Genomic DNA, 27253 nt, shown 5'->3' on the forward strand with positions numbered 1-27253 from the left:
TGACCCATTCACACAAACAACGCCAGGCCGCGCTCTGATAGGCGGAGGCGGTTGTCAATCACGCGGGATGTAAAATAGAATGGAGGCGTGGCCTAGGGTACCGGAGTTCTGATTGGTTGAGGGGCGTGTCTGTCAGAGCCGTTACTAAGGAGGGGTGTGTCTGTTGAGTGAATGGCGGGCATGTTGGTCACCGTGGTAACCGAGGGCGGGAACATTGCTGCTTCCTGCACGCGCACTGCTGATAAGTTAAACATACTGTCAATCAACTCGGTAAGAGCCGAGGGGCGGGAGCGAGATCAGAGCTGAATTTTGATAGGTTTAATCAGCTGTCAATCAACAACAAAGCCCGGCGAGCCCCCTTCCTATTGGCTGTGGCCGCTCCTCTTCCGCCGGCCCGGCACGGTGGCGGAAGCGGAAGCGGCCGGCGCAGCCGCGGCGGGAGGGATGAAACCGGCTCCGGGACGGCGGCGGCGGCTCCCGGTACTGCCCGTGCTGCTGCTGCTGTTCCTGCCCTTGCTGCCCCTGGGAGCCGCAGGTGAGCGGGGACCGGGTGGGGTCATGGTGGGGAGCGGGGCGGCGGCAGCTCCCGGGGCAGCATGGCGGGACAAAGGGAGCGGCCCGGTGCCCTCAGGGAACCCTCTGAGCGTCTCCAGGTTGAGGGGGTCGGTGCGGCCCGGTGGGACCGGGATTTTCCGTCCCGCTGTGCCGATCCCCCGGTACTATCGGGCATTCGGTGCCGTTCGGGAGCTGCCTCACCTCAGGGACCGGAGGCACCGTCGGGTTTGGGTCGCTGAGGTCGAATTTTGGGGCTTGGAGTCGAGCCAGATGGGATTATCCAGGAAAAGAACCGGAGGGTGAATTCTAAAGAAAACAGCAGAAAAACCGTGGGGGATGTGGGAAATGGGAGCATGCCCGGGAAGGGGAAGGGTTGGGTGGGTGAGGCAGGGTCTGAACCCCTCGCTGTGGTCTGAACCCCGCCGTGTGTGCTCCCCAGGCCCCAAGGATGCCGTGATCCCACTCCAGGACGGGCACAACTTCCAGTACCAGGAATCCCAGCGCTTCTGCTACACCAACACCCGCCCCCCGCGATGGAACGATGTCTGGACCAGGACACAGGTGACAGCAGCAGGAGGAGGAGGAGGCAGCAGGTCCTCCTTGCTCCAGCCCATCCATCCATCCATCCATCCATCCATCCATCCATCCATCCATCCATCCATCCACAGAATCACTGGGTTGGAAGAGAACTTGAAAATCATTGAGTCCAACCCAGCCCCAACACCTCAACTCCACCCTGGCACCCAGTGCCACATCCAGGCTTTGTTAAACGCACCCAGGGATGGTGACTCCACCACCTCCCTGTGCAGAACATTCCAGAATTTATCACTCTTTCCATGAAAAACTTTTTCCTGATATCCAACCTGAGTTTCCCTTTGCACAGCTTGAGATGTGTCCTCTGGTTCTGTCAGTTCCTGCAGAAAGAGCCCAACCCCAGCTGAGCACAGGCACCTTTCAGGAGCTATAGAGAGTGATGAGGTCGCCTCTGAGCATAAATCTCTGGGGCAGAACCAACTTCTAAGATAGGAATCCTTGTGTCAGACCAAGCTCCCAGGACAAAAACAGCTCCTGGAGCAGGAACCCAGGGGCAGGACCACTTCCTGAGGCTGGACCAGCTCCTGGTACAGAAATCTCTGGGGCAGAACCAGTTCCCAGGACAGGAACCCTGGACAGAACCAGCTCCTGAGACAGGAATTCCTAGAATAGACCAAGTTCCCAGGGCAGAACCAGCTCCTGGGGGAGAACCAGCTTCAGGAACATGAATCCCTGGGACAGACCAAGCTGCCAGGACAGAACTAGATTCAGGAACATTAATTCCTGGAGCAAAACCAGCTCCTGAGGCTGGATCAACTCCTGGCACACAAATTCCCAGGGCAGAACCAGCTCCTGGGGCAGGAACTCTGGGACAGAACCACCCCTTGAGGCTGAACAACCTTCAGGAACATGAATCCCTGGGACAGGCTAAGCTCCCAGGGCCAGAACCAGCCCCTGGGGCAGGAACCCACCCTCATTTCTCCAGTCTCACCACCCCCATTCCCCTCTCTCTCCCCCAGATCCGCGTCACCAGCGACCGCATGCTCCGCGTCACCCAGGTGGACAGCGAGGAGGAGCTGGAGAAGTTCAGCCTGTGGAACGTGGTCTTCTCCTTCCTGAGGGGCAAACTCAACGACACCAGCATCGATGTGGACCTCTACAGCAACAAAACCTGCCTGAAGGTCGAGCTGCTGGAGCCTGGCACCAGCTACAAAGTCATCCTCTTGCGACGTACGTCCCCTCTGTTAGAAATGAGAAGCTTGATTGGGCCAATATTCAAGCAGCAATCAATTTATTAATTAATAAATGATGATCAGTATAGTGCTGGGTACAGTGGGAGAAGTTTTCCCTCCAACTGCACTCCCATAGTTAAGGCTCACAAATATTTATAGGGGTACTCATCAGCTTTCTCAGCAGTTTCTATCCCAATTTTTACTCTTCAGCAGTTTCTATGCCAATTTTTATTTCACAGTTCTACACACTATTGTGATTTAGTTTTTCTCAGGATGTATCCCAAAAGGAGTATCCCAGGTGGTGGTGGTCTGGTTTCCGAAAGAAGAAAGACAAATCCCATCTGGTGAAGTCCAGTTTGTTATAAATGAGAAGCTTGATTAGGCCAATATTCAAGCAGCAATCAATTTATTAATTAATAAATGATGATCAATATAGTGCTGGGTACAGTGGGAGAAGTTTTCCCTCCAACTGCACACCCATAGTTGAGGCTCACAGGTATTTATAGGGGTACTCATCAGCTTTCTCAGCAGTTTCTATTCCCAAGTTTTATTTCACAATTCTGTACATTATTTTGATTTAGTCTTTCTCAAGATGTATCCCAAAAGGAGTATCCCAGGTGGTGGGGGTCCAGTTTCCAAAAGAAGAAAGACAAATCCCATCAAAGTCCAGCTCCCCAGATGTGGGTCCAACTTTTAATTGCAGAGACTCTAAATCTCATAACAGTGATGTCCAGCTTCCCTTGGTCAAAACTATAAATCCCTGAGTTGATGTTCATCTTCCTTTCTCAAGCTGTTTTTCTCTGTTTTGTTAAGGTGTGAGATAAGTATGTTTCCTTTATATATATTCCAAATATGTATATATAAAATAAATAAATATATTTTCCATAAATATATACAGTTTATATATAAAATAAATATAAATATAAATATATATATATATAGTTTTAAGGATACAATCAATATTCTAAATTTATATTTCAAAAGGTTTTTATTGCAGAACTCTTTAAGGCTTAGCTACAAGCAAAGAGCAACATCCTTAACACTTTAATTCCAATGCTCCTAAATCAACCAAGGTTAATTGCAAACAGTTGATGACCCACAGACCTGTTCCTTCCTCAGGAAGGGATTTTGGTGTGCAGAAGGAATTTAGGGCTCTTGGAGGTCCCATCCCTGTCCTGTCACCCTGTGGTAGGTGGGAGCTTCCCACCGTGCCCCTCTTCACTGGGATTAATATTTTTCATTCATTTTTTTCCAGGTTTTGATCCTAAGCTGCTCCTTGTTTTCTTCCTGGGCCTGCTGTTGTTTTTTTGTGGGGACACTCTGAGCAGGTGAGATCTCTCCTTTCCCTGGTGGCTCCTGCTTGGGGGTGTTTGTGCACAGAGATCCATAAAACACCTGCTGAGATTGATTCCCTGTGTGATCATTGCAGGAGCCAAATCTTTTACTACTCAGCTGGGATCAGTGTTGGTTTGTTGGCCTCTCTGCTTGTCCTTGTCTACATGATGTCCAAAGTCATGCCCAAGGTAGGTGTCACGTTTTGAGGGGCTCAGAGACCTCGTAACCCTTTCCATACCTGTACTGGGATGGACTGGGTTTGGTACAGAGCACCTGAGGGAGGTATCCACAACCTGCCTGTGCTCCCTTCAGAAAAGCCCTGTGTACTTCCTGCTGGTTGGAGGTTGGTCCTTTTCCCTGTACCTGCTTCAGCTGATCTTCAAGAACCTGCAGGAGATCTGCAAGTCCTACTGGCAGTACCTGTTGGGTAGGTGGGAGCTCTGAGATTCACCTGGTGAACATCTCCTGGTGGAACCATGGAGCAAAGCTGAGCCTCTGTGTCCCTGCTGGTGGTGTCAGCTTCCTCCTCATCCTCACAGAGCCCCATCCCTGTGCTCCCCCACAGGTTACCTGCTCTCTGTGGGCCTCCTGAGCTTCGCCGTGTGCTACAGGTACGGCCCCTTGGAGAACGAGCGCAGCATCAACCTCCTGTCCTGGGCCCTGCAGCTCCTGGGGCTGCTGCTCATCTACTCAGGCATCCAGATCCACCCCATCGCCCTGGGCCTTGTGCTGGTGGCTTTCTGCACCAAGAACCTGGATTACCCCTTGCAGTGGGCGTTTGCTGCCTACAGGTGAGGAGCTGGGAGCTTGGGATGCCCCAGGGATTTGTGTTCCTGAAGGTGGTGTAGCCTCAGGAGCTGGTTCTGCCCCAGGGATTCATGTTCCAGAAGCTGGTTTTGCCCCAGAGATTTGTGTACCAGGAGCTGGGAGCTTGGGATGCCCCAGGAATTCATGTTCCAGAAGCTGGTCCAGCCTCAGGACTTGGTTCAGCCCCAGGGATTCACATTCCAAGACCTGGTTCTGCCCCAGGGTTCCTGCCCCAGGAGCTGGTTCTGTCCTGGGAGTTGGTTCTGCCCCAGGGATTCATGTTCCAGAAGCTGGTTCTGTCCCAGGAATTCCTGCCCCAGGAGCTGGTTTTGCCCCAGAGATTTGTGTACCAGGAGCTGGGAGCTTGGGATGCCCCAGGAATTCGTGTTCCTGAAGCTGGTCCAGCCTCAGGAGTTGGTTCTGCTCCAGGAGCTGGTTCTGCCCCAGTGTTCCTGCCCTAGGAGCTGGTCCTGTCCTGGGAACTGGTTCTCCCCCAGGGATTCATGTTCCTGGAGCTGGTCCAGCTTCAGGAGCTGTCTGTCCCAGGGTTCCTGCCCCAGGAGCTGGTTCTGCCCCAGAGATTTGTGTACCAGGAGCTGGGAGCTTGGGATGCCCCAGGAATTTGTGTTCCAGAAGCTGGTCCAGCCTCAGGACCTGGTTCTGCCCCAGGGTTCCTGCCCCAGGAGCTGGTTCTGTCCTAGGAGCTGGTTCTGCCCCAGGGATTCATGTTCCAGGAGCTGGTTCTGCCCCAGAGATTTGTGCACCAGGAGCTGGCTCAACCCAGGGTTTCTTGCCCTGGGAGGTGATCCTGCCTCAGCTGCTGGTCTTGCCTTAGAGTTCCTGCTCCAGGAATCCTGCCCTGGAGGGTGGTCCTGCCCCAGGGGTTCTGACTTGAGAATTCCTGTCCCAAGGGTTTTGACCTGAGAGTTCCTGCCCCAGGGTTCCTGTTTCAGGGGTTCTGTCCTGAGAGTTTCTGTCCCAGATGTTCTGTCCTGAAAATTCCTATCCCAAGGGTTTTGACCTGAGAATTCCTGTCCCAGGGGTTCTGACTTGAGAGTTCCTGTCCCAGGGATTCTGTCCTGGGGTCCTGCCCCAGAGGTTCTGTCCTGAGAATTCCTGTCCCAAGGGTTTTGACCTGAGAGTTCCTACCCCAGAGGTTTTGACCTGAGAGTTCCTGTCCCAGGGGTCCTGCCCTGGAGGGTGGTCGTGCTCCGGGGGTTCTGTCCTGAGAATTTCTGCCTCAGGTTTCCTGTCCCAGGGGTTCTGACCTGGGAGTTTCTGACTCAGGGGTTCTGACCTGAGAGTTCCTACCCCAAAGGTTTTGACCTGAGAGTTCCTGCCCCAGAGGTTCTGTCCTGGGAGTTTCTGTCCCAGGAATTCTGTCCTGAGATTTCCTGCCCTAGGATTCCTGCTCCAGGGGTTCTGTCCTGAGAGTTTCTGCCTCAGGTTTCCTGTCCCAGGGTCCTGCCCTGGTGTCCTGCCCCAGGAGCTGCTCCCACCCCACCCAGGCAGGCATTAACTGCTGTTTCCCCCCTGGCAGGAGGGTGCAGAGCTCCAAGCTGGGCCCGACCCCCCCTCGGCTGCTGACGGAGGAGGAATTTCAGCTCCAGGGCGAGGTGGAGACCCGAAAGGCCCTGGCAGAGCTGAGGAGCTTCTGCAAGAGCCCCGAATTCTCTGCCTGGACCACGGTGTCCCGCATCCAGTCCCCTAAAAGGTGACACCCCTGAGAGTGAGCTTGGGGTGGCCACCCTGTGTCCCTCTGGGCTGTCACCTCTGTCCTTAGGGACACAGATCTGTGGTTTTGGGAGGGAAAGGATGGGTAACACCAGAAAAGGGGGAAAGGATGGATGATACCAGGAAAAGGGGGAAAGGATGGATGATACCAGGATGGATAACACCAGGAAAGGGGGAGAGGATGGATAACACCACAGGGTGGAAAAGGGGGAAAGGATGGATAAAATCAACCAGGGGGTGGAAAGGGGGGAAAGGATGGGTAACACCAGGAAAGGGTGGAAAGGATGGATAAATAACATCAGGGGTGGAAAAGGGGAAAAGATGGATAACACCAAGGGTGGAAAGGATGGATAACACCAGGAAAGGGTGGAAAGGATGGATAACACCAAAGGGGGAAAGGATGGATAACACCAGGGATAGAAAAGATGGATAACACCAGGAAAGGGGGAAAGGATAGATAACACCAGGGGTGGAAAAGGGTAAAGGATGGATAACACCAAGAGTGGAAAGGATGGATAACACCAGGAAAGGGTGGAAAGGATGGATAACACCAAAGGGGGAAAGGATGGATAACACCAGGGATGGAAAGGATGGATGACACCAGGAAAGGAGGGAAAGGATGGATACCACTGGGGTGGAAATGATGGATAAATAACACCAGGGGATGGAAAGGATGGATAACACCAGAGGGTGGAAAAGGGGGAAAGGATGGATAAAACCAGGAAAGGGGGAAAGGATGGATAACACCAGGGGTGGAAAACAAGAAATAATGGATAACTCCAGGTCCCAGCAGCAAAATGCTTCACCTGCCTGTGTCAGGGCCTCTCCAGAGGCACTGGACACACCTGCCCAACGTGCTGCTCCATGGTTTCTCCCAGGTTTGCTGACTTTGTGGGTGGTGCTTCCCACGTCACCCCCAACGAGGTGTCGGCCCACGAGAGGGAGTTTGGCCTGGAGAGTCTCTCCATTGACGAGGAGCTCTTTGAGGAGGATGATGATGATGAGGAGGATGAAGAGGAGGAAAACATCAGTGACTCCTCTGGTGGGAATCACAAGAGTGGTTCCCTGTTCCTCAACCATGTGGATGTCCAGTGAGGTCAGCTGCACTGAGCTGGCCGAGGAGCAGAACTTGGGCTGCTCCAGGCGTGGTGGGGATGGTCCTTGTGGGGTTGGACCTGGTCGGGATGGTCCTTGTGGGGATGGACCCTGTGGGAATGGTCCTTGGGATGGTCCTTGTGGGGTTGGACCTGGTGGGGATGGTCCTTACGGGGTTGGACCTGGTGGGGATGGTCCTTGGGATGGTCCTTATGGGGTTGGACCTGGTGGGGATGGTCCTTGGGATGGTCCTTGTGGGGTTGGACCCTGTGAGGATGGTCCTTGTGGGGTTTGACCCCATGGGGATGGTCCTTGTGGGGTTGGACCCTGTGAGAATGGTCCTTGTGGGGTTTGACCCCATGGGGATGGTCCTTGTGGGGTTGGACCCTGTGAGAATGGTCCTTGTGGGGATGGACCCCATGGGGATGGTCCTTGGGATGGTCCTTGTGGGGTTGGACCCTGTGAGAATGGTCCTCAGGGGGATGGACCTTGTGGGGTTGGACCCTGTGGGAATGGTCCTTGGGATGGTCCTTGTGGGGTTGGACCCTGTGAGAATGGTCTTGGTGGTGTTGGTCTTCAGGGGGATGGTCCTTGTGGGGTTGGTCTTTGTGGAGTTGGACCCTGTTGGGATGGTCCTGGTGGGGATTGTCCTTGTGGGGTTTGACCCCATGGGAATGGTCCTTGCTGGGATGGTCCTTTTGGGGATGTATCCCATGGGGATGGTCCTTATGGGGATGGACCCTGTGGGGTTTGACCCCATGGGGATGGTCCTTGCTGGGATGGTCCTTTTGGGGATGGACCCTGTTGGGATGGTCCTGGTGGAGATTGTCCTTGTGGGGTTTGACCCCATGGGAATGGTTCTTACTGGGATGGTCCTTTTGGGGATGTGCCCCATGAGGATGGTCCTTGTGGGGTTGGTCCTTATGGGGATGGACCCTGTGGGGTTTGACCCCATGGGAATGGTTCTTTTGGGGATGTATCCCATGGGGATGGTCCTTGTGGGGATCTCGCCCCCCTCTGACAGGGACAAGAGGGGTCTGACCTCCCTGCAGCTCCTGCCTGAGGTGTGAACGCTGCTCTCAGCACAGCTCTGGGTGGTGGGAACAGGGTGGGACACACAGGAATCCCCCACCCCAGGCTGGGAAGTCACCAAGATGCCACCTGGACCCAGCCCAGCTTTGGCATTGGATGTTTGTGAGCCCCCAGGGCAGGGACCCCCTCCCAAACCTGGGTGCTCATCTGGCTCCATCCCCCAGTGCCACAGCTGCAGGCAGGAGCCCCTTTTCCCCCTCTGGGGTGGGGATGGACCTTCCCCTCCATCTCTGCAGGTACCTGAGGGTGACACACACGAGAGGAACTTTGGACCTGTCCTGTTGGTACCTGCGTGCTCAGCACCTGCCTGGAGCCGTGGTGAGGAGTGTCCTGCTCCTCCTCCTCCTCCTCCTGGTTCAGAGGTGTCAGAGGGCTCCAGCTGGTCGGGCCACACCTCTCTGCCTTGGCTTCAATCCCGTGTGGAAACCAAAAACTCCTCCATGGAGCTGTGGAGCCTCAGGGTCTGCTGGTGCCCCTGGATGTGGTGTTGGGGTAGAAGCTGTGCTCAGCCCCCTCTCTCCATGCCAGAGCTGAGGATGAGTGTGGATGTGCTTCCTCCCTGCCTCACTGCCCTTCTGTTACTCCTCTCCCAAATGGGTGTGGGCAGGGACTTGGGGTGACCCCACTGATGTTCCAGAGCTCTGGGGAGCTCTAAGCCCAAAGCTGGAGGGGACACCCCAGTCTATGCAACTTCCTAAGCAATAATGCTGCCCTCACCTGCTCACAGCTCCAGCTTCTACCTCACCTGGAGCTTGTGCCATCAGTTTGTCCCTGTCCCAGCTCTGTCCCTGTCTCAGGTCTGTCCCTGTCCCAGGTGTGCTCCCCAGCCCTTGCTGTGCTTTCCTCCCTGTTCAGGTGTGAGCAAACTCTGTTACTTCATCCCCCCTGCTTCAGCGTGGTGGATGACTGATTATATTTTTAATAAAGATGTATTTTTTAGGTCCTGAGCCTCATTTATTTGTCCTGCTGTGACCTGTGGGAGGTCATTCTGCTGGGCATGGTGTGTGGGGACACAACAACCACTGGGTGACACATTCCGTGGTGGGGACCAGGTGTCCTCCTTGGGGCCAGGTGTTCTCCTTGGAGCAGCCCTGAGCATTCCCGGTTCTCCAGCCCCAGCTGCTCCTGCTTCTCCTGCCCTGTACCTTGCCCCTGTTTCCCTCAGCCCAGCAGAGGAAGCTCCCTTTGTTTGCTCGGCTCCAGGATTTTCCCTTCTTGTTCCTGCTCTCAGCTGCCGAGTAGGGAAGGTGGAGCCGGGACTGCCGGCAGCACTCCTGAGGCTGATCCCCACTTCGTGCCTCAGTTTCCCCACCTGGGAGCTCTGGGGGAGGGCCCTGCGGTCTCCCCCTCCCCTCCGTGGGCCGGACCGGGGCCAGCACCGGGCGCTGGGCTGGGCTGAGCCCCGCCGGTTCCGGGGCAGCCCCAGCTGAAGCCGCTCCAGCAGCTCCTGCTCTGTGACCGGGAGGTGAGTTGGGGACCCAGGCAGCAGATGAAGCCCCCAGACCCCCCAATCCTCAGCGGGATGGGGGTACCCTGACCCCATAACCCCCCTCCCATGGGGAGTGGGGACCTGGTGGCTTTGGGACCCTCGGGGTGAGCCCAGCGCTGCCCTGGAGCTTGGGGGGGCTCTTTGGCTCCCACCCTGCTAACCTTGGGGTCTCATCCTGGAGGGTTTTGCCATCTCTAGAGGGTATTGGGATCACCTCCCATCACCTTTTTTTGCCTCATCTTTCCCCACCTTCTCCTCATTTGTGAACTTTCCCCAGGGCATTGATAAGCAGGGCTGGGTTTACAGCCCTGCTCCCCAGCTGTAAACTGGGGGTGAAGGTCACCCCAGGAACGTGACTGCGCTGTCACAGACAGGTGAGAGATGGGGAGAAGCAGCTCCTGGGGTTCCCCTCTTGGGGGGCTTGGGCTCCTCTCCCCACCCCGGCTTCCCCCTGCCAGGAAGGAGGGAGGAAGTGGAGGCTGAATTAATAATCCTGCCCCAAGAATAGGATCCAGGTGGCCGCATTTCCTGCCCGGGTCCCGCTTCCCCCCAGCATCCGGCTGCCCCCAGCCCCACCACGGGCTCCTGGGCACCGGGACACCCCAACAAGGTGCCCCCCATGCTTTTTGTGGGTGTGTGGCTGCCTTGTCCCCCATCCCCAGGGCTGGGGAGAGCAGCTGAGGAGCTGGGGGGGTGTTTTGGGGAAGGGGCTGCGTGTCTGTGGGTGCAGACCCTCATCTCCCGTGCTGTGTCCCAGCTGCCCCGGAGCTGCCCGGCTATGGAAGGCTCCTCCTCGATGCTGGACGCCGAGGCTGTGGCGGATCTGGTGCTGCTGGACCCGCTGACAGAGGAGTCGCTGGTCCAGACGCTGCAGGAGCGATTCCGGCGGCGCGACATCTACGTGGGCAGCGGGACCGGGGGGGACAGGGGCTGCTGGGGTGGGAGTGGGATGTGGGATATGGGGAATGGGGTGTGGGGTGTGGGATGGGATATGGGATATGACATATGGGGTATGGGATGGGATGTGGGATGTGGGGAATGGGATGGGGATTGGCAGGGCTGCAGGGTCTGGGATGGAGATTGGGATATGGGATTGGGAATGGGATATGGGGTCTGTGATGAGGATTGGGATGGGGAATGGGATATGGGATAGGCAGGGCTACAGGGTCTAGGATGGGATATGGGATAGGGATTGGCAGGGCTGCAGGGTCTGGCATGGGGAAGGGGATATGGGATATGGGATATGGGGTGTGGAATATGGGATGGAGATTGGGAGGGCTGCAGGGTGTGAGATGGGGAGCGAGATATGGGGTATGGGATGGGGATTGGAATGGGGAATGACATATGGGGTATTGGATGGGGATTGGGAAAGCTGCAGAATCTGGGATGGGGATTGGGATATGGGGTCTGAGGTGGGGATTGGCATGGCTGCAGGGTCTGGGATGAAGACAAGGATCTCCCAGCCCCTGATCCCTGCTGTCCCACAGACCTACATTGGGAATGTGGTGATCTCGGTGAACCCGTACCAGTCCCTGCCCATCTACACCCCGGAGAAGGTGGAGGAATATCGCAACTGCAGCTTCTTCGCCGTGAAACCCCACATGTGAGCGAGCCCGGGCCGGCTGGCGGTGCCCTCAGCCCCCTGGATTGTGCCAAGGGCATCACTCCGGGGCAATCCCAAAACAATCCGCTTGGGGCAACACCACAGCCACAACGGGGGCGTTTCCAGGTGGTTCCAACCCCTTCCAACCCCTCTTGCCCGCAGCTATGCCATCGCTGACGATGCCTATCGCTCTCTGCGGGACCGGGACAGGGATCAGTGCATCCTCATCACCGGCGAGAGCGGCGCTGGCAAGACAGGTACAGCCGGGGGTGCCGGGGGGCTCAGGGCACTGTGAGGGGCACAGCAGCACCCACCACCCCACCCCAATATCCCCCACAGTCGCAGACATCTTTTTATGAAAATCCTTTCTTAGGATGGGGGATGTGGGGGCTAGAGCACAGAGGGAATGGGGATGGAGATATGGGGGATATGGGGATGGGGGGATCCTTTCTTAGGATTTTTCCTTCTGAGAAGCTGAGAGGCCTCAGAAGCAAAATGTAAACATTGATTATCTGCTGCTGTGGGATGCAACAGGTGGATCTGTGATTGGTCTCATGTGGTTGTTTCTAATTAATGGCCAATCACAGTCAATGATTATCTGCTGCTGTTCAGACCCCTCCAAACACCACCACATTTGGTGACCCCAAGTGATGAAAAATTCCACACATCCCCACGTGGGGATGAAGGGGACGGGGCTCAGGGTGACCCCCTGTCATGGATATATTTGATGAAAAATCCTTTCCTTAGAATTTCTCCTCCTGAGAAGCTGAGAGGCCTCAGGAACAAAATGTAAACATTGATTATCTGCTGCTGTGGGATGCAACAGGTGGATCTGTGATTGGTCTCGTGTGGATGTTTGGAATTAGTGACCAGTCACAGCAGAGCTGCTTCTCTCTCTCTGTCCGAGCCACAGACCTTTATTTTCATTCCTTTCTGTTCTCAGCTTAGCTAAGCCTTCTGAGATGAACCTTTTCCTTCTATTCTTTTTAGTATAGTTTTCATGTAACATATATATATATGTCATAAAATAATAAATCAAGCCTTCTGAACATGGAGCCAACATTTTCATCTCTTCCCTCACCTGCAAACCCCTGTGACCACTGTCACACCCCACCCCTCTCTGGCAGAGGCCAGCAAGCTGGTGATGTCCTACGTGGCGGCCGTGAGCAGCAAAGGGGAGGAGGTGAACAAGGTGAAGGAGCAGCTGCTGCAGTCCAACCCTGTGCTGGAGGGTGAGTGCAGCACATCCTGAGCTCCTCCTCGGGCATCCCAGGGCTTGGGGGTGTCCCTCTGGAGCACCTCGTAACCTTCCTCCTCTCCTGCAGCCTTTGGGAATGCCAAAACTGTCCGGAATGACAACTCCTCCCGATTTGTGAGTGAGCTGGGGAGGGGGATTGGACCCTGCTGGGGCTGTGTGGGTTCTGGTGGGGCTGGGAGAACAGAGGGGATGGGAATGGGGATGTGGGGATGGGGACATGTGGGGATGTGGAGATGTGGGGATATGAGGGATATGGGGATGGGGGTGTGGAGAATGTGGGGATAGAGATGGGGATGTGAGGATGGGGGATATGGGGATGGGAATGAGGGGATGTGGGGATATGGGGATGTAGGGATGTGGAGATGTGGGGATGGGAATGTGGGGATGGGGATGTGGAGATGTGGGGGATGTGGGGATGGGCCTGTGGGGATGGGGATGTGGGGATGGGGGGATATGAGGGATATGAGGATGGGGGTGTGGAGAATGTGGGCTAGAGATGGGGATATGGGGATGTGAGGATGGGGGATATGGGGATGGGAATGAGGGGATATGGGGATGTGGGGATGTGGGGTGTGGGGATGGGGATGAGGGGATGTAGGGATGTGGAGATGAGGGGATGGGAATGTGGGGATGAGGGGATGGGGATGTGGGATGAGGGGGTGTGGGGATAGGGGGATGTAGGGATGTGGAGATGAGGGGATGGGGATGTGGGGATGAGGGGGTGTGGGGATGTGTGGGGATATGGGGATGAGGGGGTGTGGGGATGTGGGGATGGGGATGTGGGGATGTAGGGATGTGGGGATGTGGGGATGGAGATGTGGGGATGAGGGGGTGTGGGGATGTGGGATGGGAATGTGGGGGTGGGATGAGGGGGTGTGGGGATGTGGGGATGGGGATGTGGGGATGTAGGGATGTGGGGATGTGGGTAGTGGAGCTTCCAGTCCCACCAGGACCCCCCTCCCTGACCCAGCCCCTTCCCCCAGGGCAAGTACATGGACATCGAGTTCGACTTCAAAGGGGAGCCCCTGGGAGGGGTCATCAGCAACTGTGAGTACCCACCAACCATCCAAGGGGTTCCACTCAACCCCAGTGATTGGGAAATCAATTTGTAGAAAATTCTCCACACCTGACAGAAAGTTCTGTCATCTCTGTACAAACCTTGAGATAAAAAATACTGATTTAGGCATCCCATAGAATAAGACAGATGTTGTTGAGAGAGGAGTAGAACTAAAATCAAATTTCAAAAGGTAGCCTTGCAAAAAGGGCTGTATGAAGCTTTGCAAAATTCAGACAATTTGTGGAACACATTATTTATAATTGGAGTTATAATTATTTACATTTTGGAATACATTATTTATATAATATAATGGTTAAATTGTTTATATAATTGGTTATATTATTATATAAATAATGTATTATCTAAATGCATTATTTATATAATAATACATTTATATTTATGATAAGTTATAAGTAATGTATTTATATAATTATTTATATAATATTTATTTTATGATTATCTATAGTTGGAATACATTATTTATATAATAATAAATATATAGTTATAGTAAATAATAAGTAATATATTTATATAATTATTTATATTATATATTATTTATAATTATTCATATTTTGAATACACTATTTATATAATAATAAATATATATTTATAATAAGTAATAAGTGATGTATTTATATAATTATTTAGATAATATATATTTTATTTATGATTATTTACATTTGGAATACATTATTTCTATAATAATAAATATATAGTTATAGTAAATAATAAGTAATATATTTATAGTGTATATATTATTTATAATTATTCATATTTTGAATACACTATTTATATAATAATAAATATGTATTTATAATAAGTAATGTATTTATATAATTATTTATATAATATTTATTTTATTTATAGTTATTTATATTTTGACTTCATTATTTATATAATAAATTATAATATTATAAATTATAATAACTACATTATTTATATAATAAATTATTTATATAATAAATCACAACATGATTTAACCCACCCTGACCCCTCCCTGCAGACCTGCTGGAGAAATCCCGCATCGTCCGGCACGTGAAGGGCGAGAGGAACTTCCACATCTTCTACCAGCTCCTGGCTGGGGCTTCACCACAGCTGCTCCGTAGGTCCAGACCCACAATGGGGGGATTTGGAGGTGGAACAGGGGCTGGGGAGGAGCAGGGCTGAACTTCCACCTCCTCTCCCCTCCCTCCACCAGAGCAGCTGAAGCTGCGCCAGGACTGTGGGCACTACGGGTACCTGGACCGCGAGGGCTCCAGCCTGCCTGGCATGGATGATGCAGCCAACTTCCACGCTATGCAGGTACCCACGGGAAGGCAGAACCTCCCCCAAAAACAATCCTGGAGCCCATCTGTGCTGGTTTAGGGCAAATTTGGGAGAAAACCTTCAAAAGGGGCCCCTCCAGAAAGCAAACACACACAGCCCCTCTGCCCAATCGGTTTGGGGAAGTTTCCTTGGAGAGAGGTGGAAAGAACCTCTTTATTTAACAGGCAAAGAACCCCCCAGCACACCAAATGAACAATATTGGATGACACTACTCTGAAAAAAATGACAAATTCAGAAAGTCTCTCTTGGGGGTGGTCACTCTGTTATCAGTCCATCCTGTGCTGGGGCAGCTGCTGCAGCCACAAGGTGCAAACTCTCGGTGTTTCCCAGGTCCCCGCCCAGAGCAGGTTTGAGTAGGTCCAAAAAAGGGAAAGGGAAACAGTCCAGGGAAAATTTGGACTGCTTAGCTAAACTAACGAATGAGCAGAAGCAAAAAGCAAGAGCAAAGCAAAAAGCAAAAGCAGCACTATGTACTGCCCCATCTCTGAGGTCCACGAGTGGGGGAGCAGGCTGATAACAAAACCAAAACCAAATCAAAACATTCACTCTGAAGAGTGAAGGCACAGAACATAAAATCCAGCATAAACAGAACACAGGAATGGGGATACAAGCATCATAACATTACCCTAGGACACCTGTCCGTGGGGGAGCAGGCTGATAACAAAACCAAAACATTCACCCTTCAGAGCCAGTCCTGAAGGCACAAAACATAAAATCCAGCATAAACAGAACACAGGAATGGGGATACAAGCACCCTAACATCACCCTAGGACATCTGTCTGTGTCCCACCAGTTGTGGGGGAGCAGGCTGATAACAAAACCAAAACCAAAACATTCACTCTGAAGAGTGAAGGCACAGAACATAAAATCCAGCATAAACAGAACAGAGGCATGGGGATACAAGCATCCTATCACCCTAGGACACCAGCCCATCCCCTGATCTTTGTGTCCATCCCCAGGATGCCATGAGGATCATCGGCTTCTCGCCCACGGAGGTGACAGAGCTGCTGCAGGTGACGGCCGTGGTGCTCAAACTGGGCAACGTCCAGCTGAGCAGCAGCTTCCAGGCCAGCGGGATGGAGGCCTGCAGCATCAGCGAGCCCCAGGGTAGGGAAGAGGGATAAGGATGGGAATATTGGGGTGGGGAGAGCCCCTCAGTAAATGAGCCTTGCTTGGTCGTATCTTATGCAAGCTGTTACAGCTCCAGAGCTCAGTCCCCAAGGGGACTGGGTGCCAGAAGCCAGCTCGCTCTCAGACCAAGGCCGCGGGACAGCCCCTAGCAAGCAGGGAGATATTCAGCTCTTAGTGATTAGGCAGCTCTTGTGATTTCAGCTTTGCTTGCTAGGTAGCTTTTCCCTTGGCCTAAGGCTCCAGCAGACGGTAGAGAGAGGAGAAGCAGAAGACGCTGGCTGTTCCACGAGTATGGCTTTATTGTAGGGGTCCGTGAAGGGTCTCAGCTCTTCTTCTTCCGAGTTAGGAGGGGTACAGTGTGCTACTTTTATACCCTTGGCCTGGATCCAATCCTGACCAATGGCAAAGGTGTTAGAGTGACCATAAGTGACCAATGGTAGGGTTTAACACAGTATTGCCTTACATGGCTATAGGGATAAGGTACAAGGCGGATGTCCCTGGAGACAGGAAACTTCTTTGCCGCTGTGTCAGCATTCTATTCTCCAAGGGGCCCTGGCTAAACCTGAGGGGTTTACTACACCTCAGCTCTGGGAAACGCTGTCTCCTCACACAGAGCTGCATGAGATCTGCGAGCTGATCGGGCTGGAGCCCGGCACGCTGGAGAGGGCGTTGTGCTCGCGCACGGTGAAGGCGCGGGATGAGACGGTGCTCACCACCCTCACTGTCCCCCAGGTGAGCAGGAGCACCCCCACTTGTGGGGCTTGTGATATCTCAGGGCTTTAGCTGGTCAGGGTTACCCCAAAATACGTTAGAGAGTCTCTTTTCCCAGCCCGGTGCTTGAAGGAGTCAGAACTCTTCAGTTCTTGGTCTCAAAGTTGTTTATTGTATCTTATTTATAAAATTCTTTCTTTTGTCCAGCTGAGGTTTGCTTAGCAAGACAGTGAGAGGCACTCTGCCCACCTTTTTATACTAACAACTACATGTACAATATTTACAATTACTTCCCAATACCTATCACCTATGTTAGACACTGAGCTTCTACTCTAAACCAATCTAAAAGTGCCACCATCACAGCAGAAGATGGAGGCCAAGGAGAAGAAGGAGAAGCCCAGATTCCTCCATCTTGCCTCCTGAACCCCCATTCTAAATCCCCAAAATTCTACATTTTCACCCCGTGATTAATTCACTGTCATTCTACTCAAACTCTTGTGGCTTGTAACTCCTCACACAAAGCTGGTGATTGTTTCCAGCCCTTGGGGTGGTGTTAGTTTTTTATACTAAAAACTACCTGTACTTTATTTACAATAATTTTCCAATACCTATCACCTATGTTAGTTTCTCTCTATTCTAAACCGATCCAAAAGTGCCACCGTCACAGCAGAAGATGGAGACCAAGAAGAAGGAGAAGGAGAAGGAGGACAGGACATGCCCAGATTCCTCCATCTTGCCTCTTGAACCCCCATTCTAAATCCCCAAAATTCTACATTTTCAGACCCTGATCGCCCGGCTCAGAGTCGAGATTGCGCGTGGCTTTTTCCAAATGTATACTTTGACAATTTAATAGATGCCCTTAATTATTAAATTGGATGATTCATTTAGAACAGGCTGATGCCTGGCAGCCCACCATGAGCCAGGACCAGCCCCTCTCCCCTCTCCCCAGGGTTACTACGGCCGGGACGCGCTGGCCAAGAACATCTACAGCCGCCTCTTTGACTGGCTGGTGAAGAGGATCAATGCCAGCATCCAGGTGAGATCCAGAGGATCCTGGAGCCCCAGAAGGAGCTTGGACCCTCACCCCAAACAGGGCTCAAAACCTCGTTGTGTCCCCAGGTGAAGTCGGACAAGCAGAGGAAGGTGATGGGCGTCCTGGACATTTACGGCTTTGAGATCTTCCAGGTGAGTGAAGGACCCACCAAACCCCATTCAGGAGGTTGGGAACAGCGTTTGAGACACAGGGCAGGAATGGGAGCTCGGAAAGCAGCTGCCATAAAGGATCCTTCTCTCTCAGGACAACGGCTTTGAGCAGTTCATCATCAACTACTGCAACGAGAAGCTGCAGCAGATCTTCATCCTGATGACGCTGAAGGAGGAGCAGGAGGAATACGTGCGAGAGGTACCTCCAGCCCTTCCCAGAGCACGGCCCCGAGGAGATTCAGCCTCCCTGGGATGGGGAAGTGCTGGAGACGGCTCTGCTGCACTTCCCTGCCTCTCCCTGCTCCCTGCTGAGAGCACATTCAATGGCAGGAAGGGATTTGGGATCCTCAATCCCGTGGCCGGACGTCCGGTTCCTGCCCCACACCAGCTGTGGTGTCCGTGGGGCAGGGTCTGGTTATTCCTGTGTCTGACCCACATCTCCTCTCAGGGCATCCAGTGGACCCCAGTGGAGTTTTTTGACAACAGCATCATCTGCAACTTGATTGAGAACGTGAGTTGTCCACTCGGTGCTGGGATCTTGGGGTTCCAGCTCCTCCCACAGCCCAAACTGGGATCCACTGGGGCTGGTTTAATTGAAATAATTAAACTTAATTAAATTTAAATTAATCCCCCAAACTGGGATTAATTTGGGCTGGTTTGGGGTGACACCTTGATTGAGAACATGAGTTGCCCACCCAGTGCTGGGATCTTGGGGTTCCAGCTCCCACCACAGCCCAAACTGGGATTCTTGATTGAAAATGTGAGTTGTCCACTCAGTGCTGGGATCTTGGGGTTCCAGCTCCCCTCCACAGCCCAAACTGGGATCCACTGGGGCTGGTTTAATTAAAATAATTAAATTTAATTACATTTAATTAAAATTTAATTAATCCCTCAAACTGGGATTAATTTGGGCTGGTTTGGGGTGACACCTTGATTGAGAACCTGAGTTGCCCACCCAGTGCTGGAATTTTGGGGTTCCAGTTCCCACCACAGCCCAAACTGGGATTAATTTGGGCTGGTTTGTGGTGACACCTTGATTGAGAACCTGAGTTGCCCACCCAGTGCTGGGATCTTGGGGATCCAGTTCCCCTCCACAGCCCAAACTGGGATTAATTTGGGCTGGTTTGTGGTGACACCATCCATCATGGTGACACCATCCATCATGGTGACACCACCCATCGCACAGAACACCACGGGGATCCTGGCCATGCTGGATGAGGAGTGCCTGAGGCCCGGCGTGGTCAATGAGGACACGTTCCTCACCAAACTCAACCAGCTCCTGGCCACACACAAGCACTACGAGAGCAAGGAGACGCAGAACGCCCGGCGTGTCACCGACGCCAGCCTGCCGCCGCGCTGCTTCCGCATCCACCACTACGCCGGCAAGGTCTGGCTGTGCCTGATCCTCTTCCTGGTGCCACGCTCCTCTTCCCAGAGCCCTGATCCTCTTCCCAGAGCCCTGATCCTCTTCCCAGTGCTCCAGTCATCATCCCAGAGCCCTGATGCTTTTCCCAGAATCCTGATCCTCTTCCCAGTGCCACACTTCTCTTCCCAGTGCCCCAATCCTCTTCCCAGCTCCACGCTCCTTTTCCCAGTGCTCCAAGCACCCTGATCCTCTTCCCAGAACTCTGATCCTCTTCCCAGCACCCCAATCCTCTTCCCTGTACCTTGATCCTCTTCCCAGAACTCTGATCCTCTTCCAGAACCCTGATCCTCTTCCCAGTGCTCCAGTCCTCTTCCCAGCACCCCAATTCTCATCCCAGCACCTTGGTCCTCTTCACAATGCCCCAGTTCTCCTTCCAGGGCCCTGGTCCTCTACCCAGCATCCCAGACCTTTTCTCAGTGCTCCAATCCTCTTCCCAGAATCCCAAATCTTTTCTCAGTGCCCTGGTTCTCTTCCCAGCATCCCAGACCTTTTCTCAGTGGCCCAATCTTCTTCCAGGCACCCCAGTCCTCTTCTCAGCACCCCAGTTCTCTTCTCAGCACCCCGGTCCTCTTCTCAGCACCCCAATTCTCTTCTCAGCACCCCAATTCTCTTCCCAGCACCTTGCTCCTCTTCCCAGTGCCTCAGTTCCCCTTCCCAGCCTCACACAGGAGATGTGGGAGGATGTGGGAGCAGGCTGGAGGTGCCCCCTCCCTGCCCAGGTGCTGACCCCACCGCCCTCCCCAGGTGACCTACAACGTGACGGGCTTCATCGAGAAGAACAACGACCTCCTCTTCCGTGACCTCTCTCAGGCCATGTGGGCGGCCCAGCACGCTCTGCTGCGCTCGCTCTTCCCCGAGGGGGACCCCCAAAAAGTCTCCCTCAAGCTGCCCCCCACTGCAGGCTTCCAGTTCAAGTCATCCGTGGCGATGCTGATGAAGAACCTCTACTCCAAAAACCCCAACTACATCAGGTACCAGCCCCTGTGGTGTTTTCAGAGTTTCCCAGATTGAGGAGGAGTGGTTGAATTTGATTCCGTGTTCTTAGGAGGCTAATTTATTATTTTATATTAATGTAATATAATATATAATATATAATATATAATATATAATATATAATATATAATATATAATATATAATATATAATATATAATATATAATATATAATATATAATATATATGCCAGGGGGGTCTCCGACCAGTGAGGCAGTGAAATTTTCTGAATACACTGAATATTATATTATATTATATTATATTATATTATATTATATTATATTATATTATATTATATTATATTATATTATATTATATTATATTATATTATATTATATTATATTATATTATATCAATCATATCATATATCATATCATACTATATCATATTATACTATATTATATTATGCTATACTAAAACTATATTGTACTACTAGTAGTATTTATCATCCTTGATTCACTACAGTCAAAGACAACCAGTACAACAATTTCCTGGACCCTATTTGTGAAGGCAAAGATATTTATGAGATTTTTATTAAGATTTTAGAGTGGGTCCTCACTGGTTGATGTTCTGTCTGCTGATCAATGTATCTCTGTCAGTGTCAGGGTTGCATTGACTTTGAATCTTCATATTTGAGTAATTTTTAAAAGAAAATGAGAGAATCTGACACAGACATTGAGAATACTGAGTTGTAAGAATAGAGAAAGAATACAGACTGAAGGCTTAACAAGATAATAATGAAAAACTCATGACTCCTTCCAGAGTCTCAACACACTTGGATGGTGATTGGCCATTAATTAAAAACAATTCACATGAAAGCAATCAAAAATGACCAGTTGGTAAACAATCGCCAACCCACATTTCGGAGCAGCAAAACGCAGGGGAAGCAAATCAGATAATTACAGTTTTCATTTTTCTCTGAGGCTTCTCAGCTTCCCAACAGAAGAAACCCTGGCAAAGGAATTCCAGAGCAGCAAAACACAGGAGAAGCAAATCAGATAATTACAGTTTTCATTTTTCTCTGAGGCTTCTCAGCTTCCCAGCAGAAGAAACCCTGGCAAGGGGATTTTTCAGAAAACACGACCATGGCAAAGAGACCCCTGGGGATGACTCTGGCACCCCCAAACCACCAACTGTGCTCCGCAGGTGCATCAAACCCAACGACACCAAGTCAGCCATGGTGTTCACGCCGGAGCTGGTGCTGGCCCAGGTGCGCTACCTGGGGCTGCTGGAGAACGTGCGGGTGCGGCGCGCGGGCTACGCCTTCCGCCAGCTCTACGGGCCCTTCCTGCAGCGCTACAAGATGCTCAACGCCCAAACGTGGCCCCGTTGGGACCGTGGGGACAGGTAAGGGGGCTGGCACCGCCTGGGAGGGTCAGGGGGCTGCCAAGGCGGGGGTCTGACCAGTGAGACAGTGATATTTTCTGAATACATTGGAATTTTCTCATTTTGATTTAGGCGAAATGTACATTTTTGAGTTGAGTCTGTGGTTGGAAAACAGAGCTATTGAGCCTGCCAGGAAAAACCTAGGCTCAGAGAAACTACTTCAGTGAAAGACAGAGATAAGGGGAGACAAGGTGACAGAGAGGTTGACCTAGGCTCAGAGAAACTGCTTCAGTGAAAGACAGAGATGAGGGGAGGGAGGCAGAAGGTGATAGAGAGAGACAGAGACTGCTGTGAGAGCAGGTCAACCTGACCTAAGAATTCTTTCTGCTAAAGAAGAACTAGCAGCAAATGTCACGTGAAATTCTTAAAAATGAATATGCATGAACCTGTTGTGAAGTTGTATGTGTATGTGTCTGAGAGGGGGATAAAAAGGGACCTGAAGTTCCCAGAAGGATAAAAAGGGACCTGAAGCCACCAGAAGTACACATGTCATTTTAAAAGAACGATTCCCACATGCGTGTTATAAACATACCGGCTTTACAACTTTCGCAAAAGTTGTGGAGTTTTGATTATCTCCACAAAACACAGGTACCAGCACCGTGGTGCCCATCTTGTCCCTTTCACAACCTATTGTGAAATTGTGTGCATATGTATTTGAGAAGGAGATAAAAAGGGACGTGAAGTCCCCAGAAGTACGCATGTCATTTTAACAGAACGATTCCCACATGCGTCCAGCACTGGAATGAACATACAACTTCCACAAAAGTTGTGGAGTTTTGATTATCTCCGTAAAACTTCACAAAAGTTGTGGAGTTTTGATTATCTCCGTAAAACTTCCACAAAAGTTGTGGAGTTTTGATTATCTCCACAAAACACCAACCCCAACTGTGCCCTGATGCAGGGAGGGGACCGAGGTGCTGCTGGCAGGTCTGGAGTTCCCTGCCGAGGAGCTGGCGTTTGGTCACACCAAAATCTTCATCCGCTCGCCGCGCACGGTGAGTTTGGGAATGGGGGAGTCCAGAGGGATCTAAACTCATCCTGGGAGGTCCTGGGGCTGCTCAATGGTTGCCATGGTTGTGCCCAGCTCTTCGACCTGGAGCGGCGGCGCCAGGAGCGCGTGGCCGAGCTCGCCACCCTCATCCAGAAGATGTTCCGGGGCTGGCGGTGCCGGACCCAGTACCAGCGGATGCGCAAGAGCCAGATCCTCATCTCTGCCTGGTTCCGTGGCCACAGGGTGAGCATAGGGCAGGTCCTGGCCCTGCCCATCCCTCTCCTCCTGGCTCTCCAAGCCCACCCCACTCATCCTCATGTTTCCCCGCAGCAAAAGAACCAGTACAAGCAGATGAAGCGTTCAGTACTGATCCTCCAGGCTTATGCACGGGGCTGGAAGGTGAGAGCTGGGCAGCCCCAGGGCCACCAAGGGGCTGGCCTGGTGTGGGGGAGCAGGGTGGGTGGGCACAGGGGCTCTGCGTGCCCCACGCTGGCACCAGGAGCTCCGTGCGTCCCACGGTGGGACCAGATTCACCCTCATCTCCTCTCCCCGTCTTTCCTCCTTCTCTCCTCCTTCTCCACCTGCCTCTCCCTCGCTCTCCATGTCTGTGTTGGTGTCTCCCCCTGGGGCTCCCTGGGCTCTCACCCCCGCAGTCTCGCCGGCTCCTCCGGGAGCTGAAGTCCCAGTGCCGACGCCACGCGGCCGCCACCACCATCGCTGCTCACTGGAGAGGGTACCAGGTAACGGGGCCACGCGCCCTCAGGCCGCTCTGTCCTGCTGTCCGTGCCGTCTGTCTGTCTGCCCACCCTGTCGGGCTGGAGACTCTGTCCTCTCCACTGGGGCCAAACACGGATGGGGGGTGTGGGGGACATGGGGGATGTAGGGAACAGGGGGGACATGTGGGACCCTTTGTGGGGCTGGTGATGATGTCCTGGTGTCCTCACCGCTGGCGCTGTCCCCACAGGCACGCAAGACCTACAGGAAATATTTCCGTTCCAGCGCCAGCACCTGCCTGGCCAACTTCATCTACCGGAGCCTGGTGAGTGGGACTGGGGCAGAGGGGACCCCGCTGCCAACCCAGCCCCCTGCCCTCCCCTGACCCCTGGCACGTTGTCACCCCAGGTGCAGAAGTACCTGGTGGGGCTGGCAAAGAACCTCCCGCCGCTGTCGGTGACCGACCGGACCTGGCCCCCGGCGCCCTACAGGTTCCTGGATAACACCAACCAGGAGCTGAAGAACATCTTCTACCACTGGAAGGTGGGAGATGGGGAGAATTCCAGGTGGGCTTTGGGTGTGCCAGCTCACCTGAGAGAGGTTTTTGGTGGCATCAAATCATCCCCTTCCCTCGGCAGTGCAAGAAGTACCGTGACCAGCTGTCGGCGTCGCGGCGGGCGCAGCTGCAGGCCAGGCTCTGCGCCAGCGAGCTCTTCAAGGACAAGAAGACCCTCTACCCCAAAAGGTGCCAGGGCAGGGGGCTGGGGGTGCAGGGGGGCTCAGGGCAGTGGTGCTGATGGCCTCGTCCCCAGCCTGCAGCAGCCGTTCCGCGGGGAGTACCTGGGGCTGAAGCAGAACCCCAAGTACCAGAAGCTGCACGCGGTGGCCAAGGACAAGCTGGTGCTGGCTGACAGCGTGAGGAAGGTGAACAGGGCCAGTGGGAAGGTGAGAGCTGCTTTGGGTTCGTGCTCTGGGCAGTGGGAGGGCACATGGGGACACTGTGAGCCCGGTTCTTGGTGACCCCCTGTCCACAACAACCACCTGCCCACGCTGACCCCCTGCCAGCCACGCTGACCCCTTGCTCTTGGTGACCCAATACCCATGCTGACCCCCTGCCCACAATGACCCCCTGCCCACAATGACCCCCTGACCACCTGCTCATACTGACCCCTGCTCTTGGTGACCCCCTGTCCACAATGACAACCTGCCCACACTGAGCCCCTGCCCATGTTGACCCCCTGCTCGTGGTGACCCCCTGCCCATGCTGACCACCTGCCCACACTGACCCCCAGTTCTTGGTGACCACCTGCTCATGCTGACCTCCTGCTCTTGGTCACCCCCTTCCCACATTGACCCCCTGCCCACAATGACCCCCTGACCACACTGACCATCTGCCCATACTGACCCCTGCCCACGCTGAGCCCCTGCCCATGTTCAGCCCCTGCTCTTGGTGACCCCCTGCCCACTCTGACCACATGCCCACTCTGACCACATGCCCACGCTGAACCCCTGCCCACGCTGACCCCCTGCCCACACTGACCCCCTGCCCACGCTGACCCCCTGCCCACATTGACCCCCTGCCCACACTGACCCCCCTGCCCACATTGACCTCCTGCCCAGTCTGACCCCCGCCCATGCTGACCCCCCCTGCCCACATTGACCCCCTGCCCACACTGACCACGTGCCCACGCTGACCCCCCTGCCCACACTGACCCCCTGCCCACACTGACCACGTGCCCACGCTGACCCCCTGCCCACACTGACCCCCTCCCCACGCTGACCCCCACCCACAGACAGTGCCACGCCTGCTGCTCCTCACCACCGAGCACCTGGTCCTGGCTGACCCCAAGGCTGCCCAGCCCAAGACCGTGCTCAGCCTCAGTGACATCCGTGGCGTCTCCGTCACCCGCTTCTCTGACGGCTTCCTGGCCCTGCACCTCAAGGAGGTATCTGGGGAGGGGGGTCCTGGGGGCTCAGGGGTCCCCAGCAGGGCTGACCCCCCGTTTGCCCCACAGGTGTCCACAGTGGGAGCCAAAGGTGACTTCCTGCTGGTCAGTGACCACCTCATCGAGCTGGTGACCCGCCTGTACCAGACCTTCGAGGCCACCACGGGGCAGGCGCTGCCCCTGCACATCACTGACAGGTGTGGGCGGGGCTTTGGTGGGCGTGGTTACAGTGGGTGTGGTCACAATGGGTGGAGTCTAAAGGGCAGGACTGCAATGGGTGGGACAGGGCTGGGGACACCGAGGGCGTGGCTTCAGTGGGTGTGGTTGATGTGGGTGTGGGCACTGGAGGGTGGGGCTGCAGTGGGTGGGGTTATTGTGGGTGGGACAGGGCAGTGCCCAGGGTGGGATTGAGGTGGGTGGAGCCTCCAAGGGTGGGGCACCATGTGAGTGACCTGATTGGTTGCAGCAGGAAGTGGCAGCTCATTGGGCAATGAGGGGATGGGTGTGGGCGTGTCCCCCTCCCACCTCTCCATCCTGATTCCTCCCCTCCATCCTCCCCCTTCCAGGTTCTCCACACGCTTCCCGAAGGGCGACGTGTCCATCACCGTGGTGGAGTCCCCCAAGGCCAGCACCAACGGCCCTGTCTGCAAGAAAAAGGGCAGCAACAAGATGGAGGTCCTGGTGTACTGAGGGGACCCTCACAGGACCCCCACCCTCACACTGACACCCTGACACCCCCCTTGTGTCATCCCCCACCCCTGTGAGTGCTGGCAGCACCCGGGCATTGCTCCAACCCCATTAAAAGGATGCTGAGGTGTCGGTGCCAGGGTGGTGTCCCCTCATTTTGGGGTGGGACCTCAGGGGACAATGCCCAAGCTGTGGGGGGCACAGCCCAGCCTGGTGATGCAGCCCCTCATCCTGGCCTCCCGCTTTCCTGACTTTTCCTGATTCCTGATTGCAGCCAGCGCTCAGCTTGTGGTGATTGGAGAGGCTCCAAATTGTGGCCACTTTTCCCATCAAGTGGCTCACAGGCTCGAGCTGCCTCAGAGGCAATTTCTTGGCGGCCGTGGGTGGCTGCATGTGAGGTCCCTGTCATACTCCTGCCTGCTCTGGATGTCCCTGTGCCCCTGCCCAGGGTCCCCCCACCCTGCTGCAGGACACCCTGGCTGGGTGCTGGAGCTGCATTTAGGGACCAGGAACATGGAGAATGGGATAGAGGGAAGTAATGCACAGCCCCAGTGATGCTGCAGGACCCGCAGGACCTCCATCAGTTCTGCACCCCCCAGGACCCCCATCAGGATCCCCATCAGTCCTGCAGTGCCCAGGACTCTCTGGACCCCCACCAATCCTGCAGCTCTCAGGATCTGTGGGACCCTTCCAGTCCTCCAGCCCCCAGAACCCTCAGGACCCCATCAGCCCTGCAGCCCCCAGGTCCTTCAGAGGCTCCATCAGCACGACAACCCCCCAGGACCTGCAGACCCCCTGTCAGTCCCCCAGGACCGTCAGGACCCCATCAGCCCTGCAGCCCCCAGGTCCTTCAGAGGCTCCATCAGCACTTCAACCCCCCAGGACCCATGGGACCCTCACAGGCCCAGGACCTGCAGACCCCCTGTCAGTCCCCCAGGACCGTCGGGACC

The 27253-nt window shown here is 53.8% G+C and overlaps 2 protein-coding genes and 1 long non-coding RNA gene across 7 annotated transcripts; 2 read left to right on the top strand and 1 right to left on the bottom strand.

Moving 5' to 3' along the window:
• The first annotated feature begins 20 nt into the window (after positions 1 to 20).
• NEMP1 (nuclear envelope integral membrane protein 1) lies at positions 21 to 9323 on the top strand. Of its 2 annotated transcripts, none has more exons than XM_064734753.1 (10): positions 21 to 535; positions 995 to 1116; positions 2109 to 2319; positions 3577 to 3649; positions 3751 to 3844; positions 3969 to 4083; positions 4222 to 4447; positions 6004 to 6177; positions 7076 to 7239; positions 8621 to 9323. In XM_064734753.1, exons 1-10 carry the CDS (start codon positions 445 to 447, stop codon positions 8626 to 8628), a joined length of 1278 nt encoding a protein of 425 aa, XP_064590823.1. In that variant the 5' UTR covers positions 21 to 444; the 3' UTR covers positions 8629 to 9323. The 2 variants fall into 2 exon arrangements, with proteins under 2 accessions (XP_064590823.1, XP_064590822.1); XM_064734752.1 differs by having other exon boundaries at positions 22 to 535; positions 7076 to 7293.
• Positions 9324 to 9548: 225 nt separating this feature from the next.
• On the top strand, positions 9549 to 26736 carry MYO1A (myosin IA). 3 transcript variants are annotated; one of them, XM_064734738.1, is made up of 30 exons: positions 9549 to 9849; positions 10151 to 10247; positions 10631 to 10774; positions 11361 to 11476; positions 11639 to 11733; positions 12604 to 12708; positions 12802 to 12848; positions 13718 to 13781; positions 14795 to 14893; positions 14990 to 15093; positions 16077 to 16224; positions 16862 to 16980; positions 17909 to 17995; positions 18079 to 18144; positions 18257 to 18361; positions 18611 to 18673; positions 19349 to 19549; positions 20333 to 20559; positions 21726 to 21926; positions 22867 to 22960; positions 23050 to 23199; positions 23287 to 23355; positions 23610 to 23696; positions 23921 to 23995; positions 24079 to 24213; positions 24309 to 24415; positions 24483 to 24615; positions 25464 to 25616; positions 25686 to 25813; positions 26183 to 26736. In XM_064734738.1, exons 3-30 carry the CDS (start codon positions 10652 to 10654, stop codon positions 26304 to 26306), a joined length of 3225 nt encoding a protein of 1074 aa, XP_064590808.1. In that variant the 5' UTR covers positions 9549 to 9849; positions 10151 to 10247; positions 10631 to 10651; the 3' UTR covers positions 26307 to 26736. The 3 variants fall into 3 exon arrangements, with proteins under 3 accessions (XP_064590808.1, XP_064590810.1, XP_064590809.1); XM_064734740.1 differs by lacking the exon at positions 25464 to 25616; XM_064734739.1 differs by lacking the exon at positions 24079 to 24213.
• LOC135459113 (uncharacterized) lies at positions 23228 to 26086 on the bottom strand. 2 transcript variants are annotated; one of them, XR_010442971.1, is made up of 4 exons: positions 25490 to 26086; positions 24262 to 24640; positions 24091 to 24165; positions 23228 to 23931 (listed from the first exon to the last, which is right to left on the bottom strand). It is a non-coding gene; the product is annotated as an uncharacterized LOC135459113 (long non-coding RNA). The 2 variants fall into 2 exon arrangements; XR_010442970.1 differs by lacking the exon at positions 25490 to 26086 and having other exon boundaries at positions 24262 to 24787.
• Positions 26737 to 27253: the final 517 nt, after the last annotated feature.

This window comes from Zonotrichia leucophrys, chromosome 29, assembly GCF_028769735.1.
Source record: "Zonotrichia leucophrys gambelii isolate GWCS_2022_RI chromosome 29, RI_Zleu_2.0, whole genome shotgun sequence".
Classification (NCBI taxonomy): Eukaryota; Metazoa; Chordata; class Aves; order Passeriformes; family Passerellidae; genus Zonotrichia; species Zonotrichia leucophrys.

What these genes read in the sequence shown, in the direction of transcription:
- NEMP1 (XM_064734752.1), top strand. Translation starts at nt 445, where the DNA reads ATGAAACCGGCTCCGGGACGGCGGCGGCGGCTCCCGGTACTGCCCGTG. An exon ending in GCTGCCCCTGGGAGCCGCAG is followed by an intron (nt 536 to 994) that starts GTGAGCGGGGAC and finishes TGTGCTCCCCAG; the next exon opens with GCCCCAAGGATGCCGTGATC. An exon ending in TGTGGGGACACTCTGAGCAG is followed by an intron (nt 3,650 to 3,750) that starts GTGAGATCTCTC and finishes TGATCATTGCAG; the next exon opens with GAGCCAAATCTTTTACTACT.
- MYO1A (XM_064734738.1), top strand. Translation starts at nt 10,652, where the DNA reads ATGGAAGGCTCCTCCTCGATGCTGGACGCCGAGGCTGTGGCGGATCTG. An exon ending in GGCTTCACCACAGCTGCTCC is followed by an intron (nt 14,894 to 14,989) that starts GTAGGTCCAGAC and finishes TCCCTCCACCAG; the next exon opens with AGCAGCTGAAGCTGCGCCAG. An exon ending in CGTTGGGACCGTGGGGACAG is followed by an intron (nt 21,927 to 22,866) that starts GTAAGGGGGCTG and finishes GCCCTGATGCAG; the next exon opens with GGAGGGGACCGAGGTGCTGC.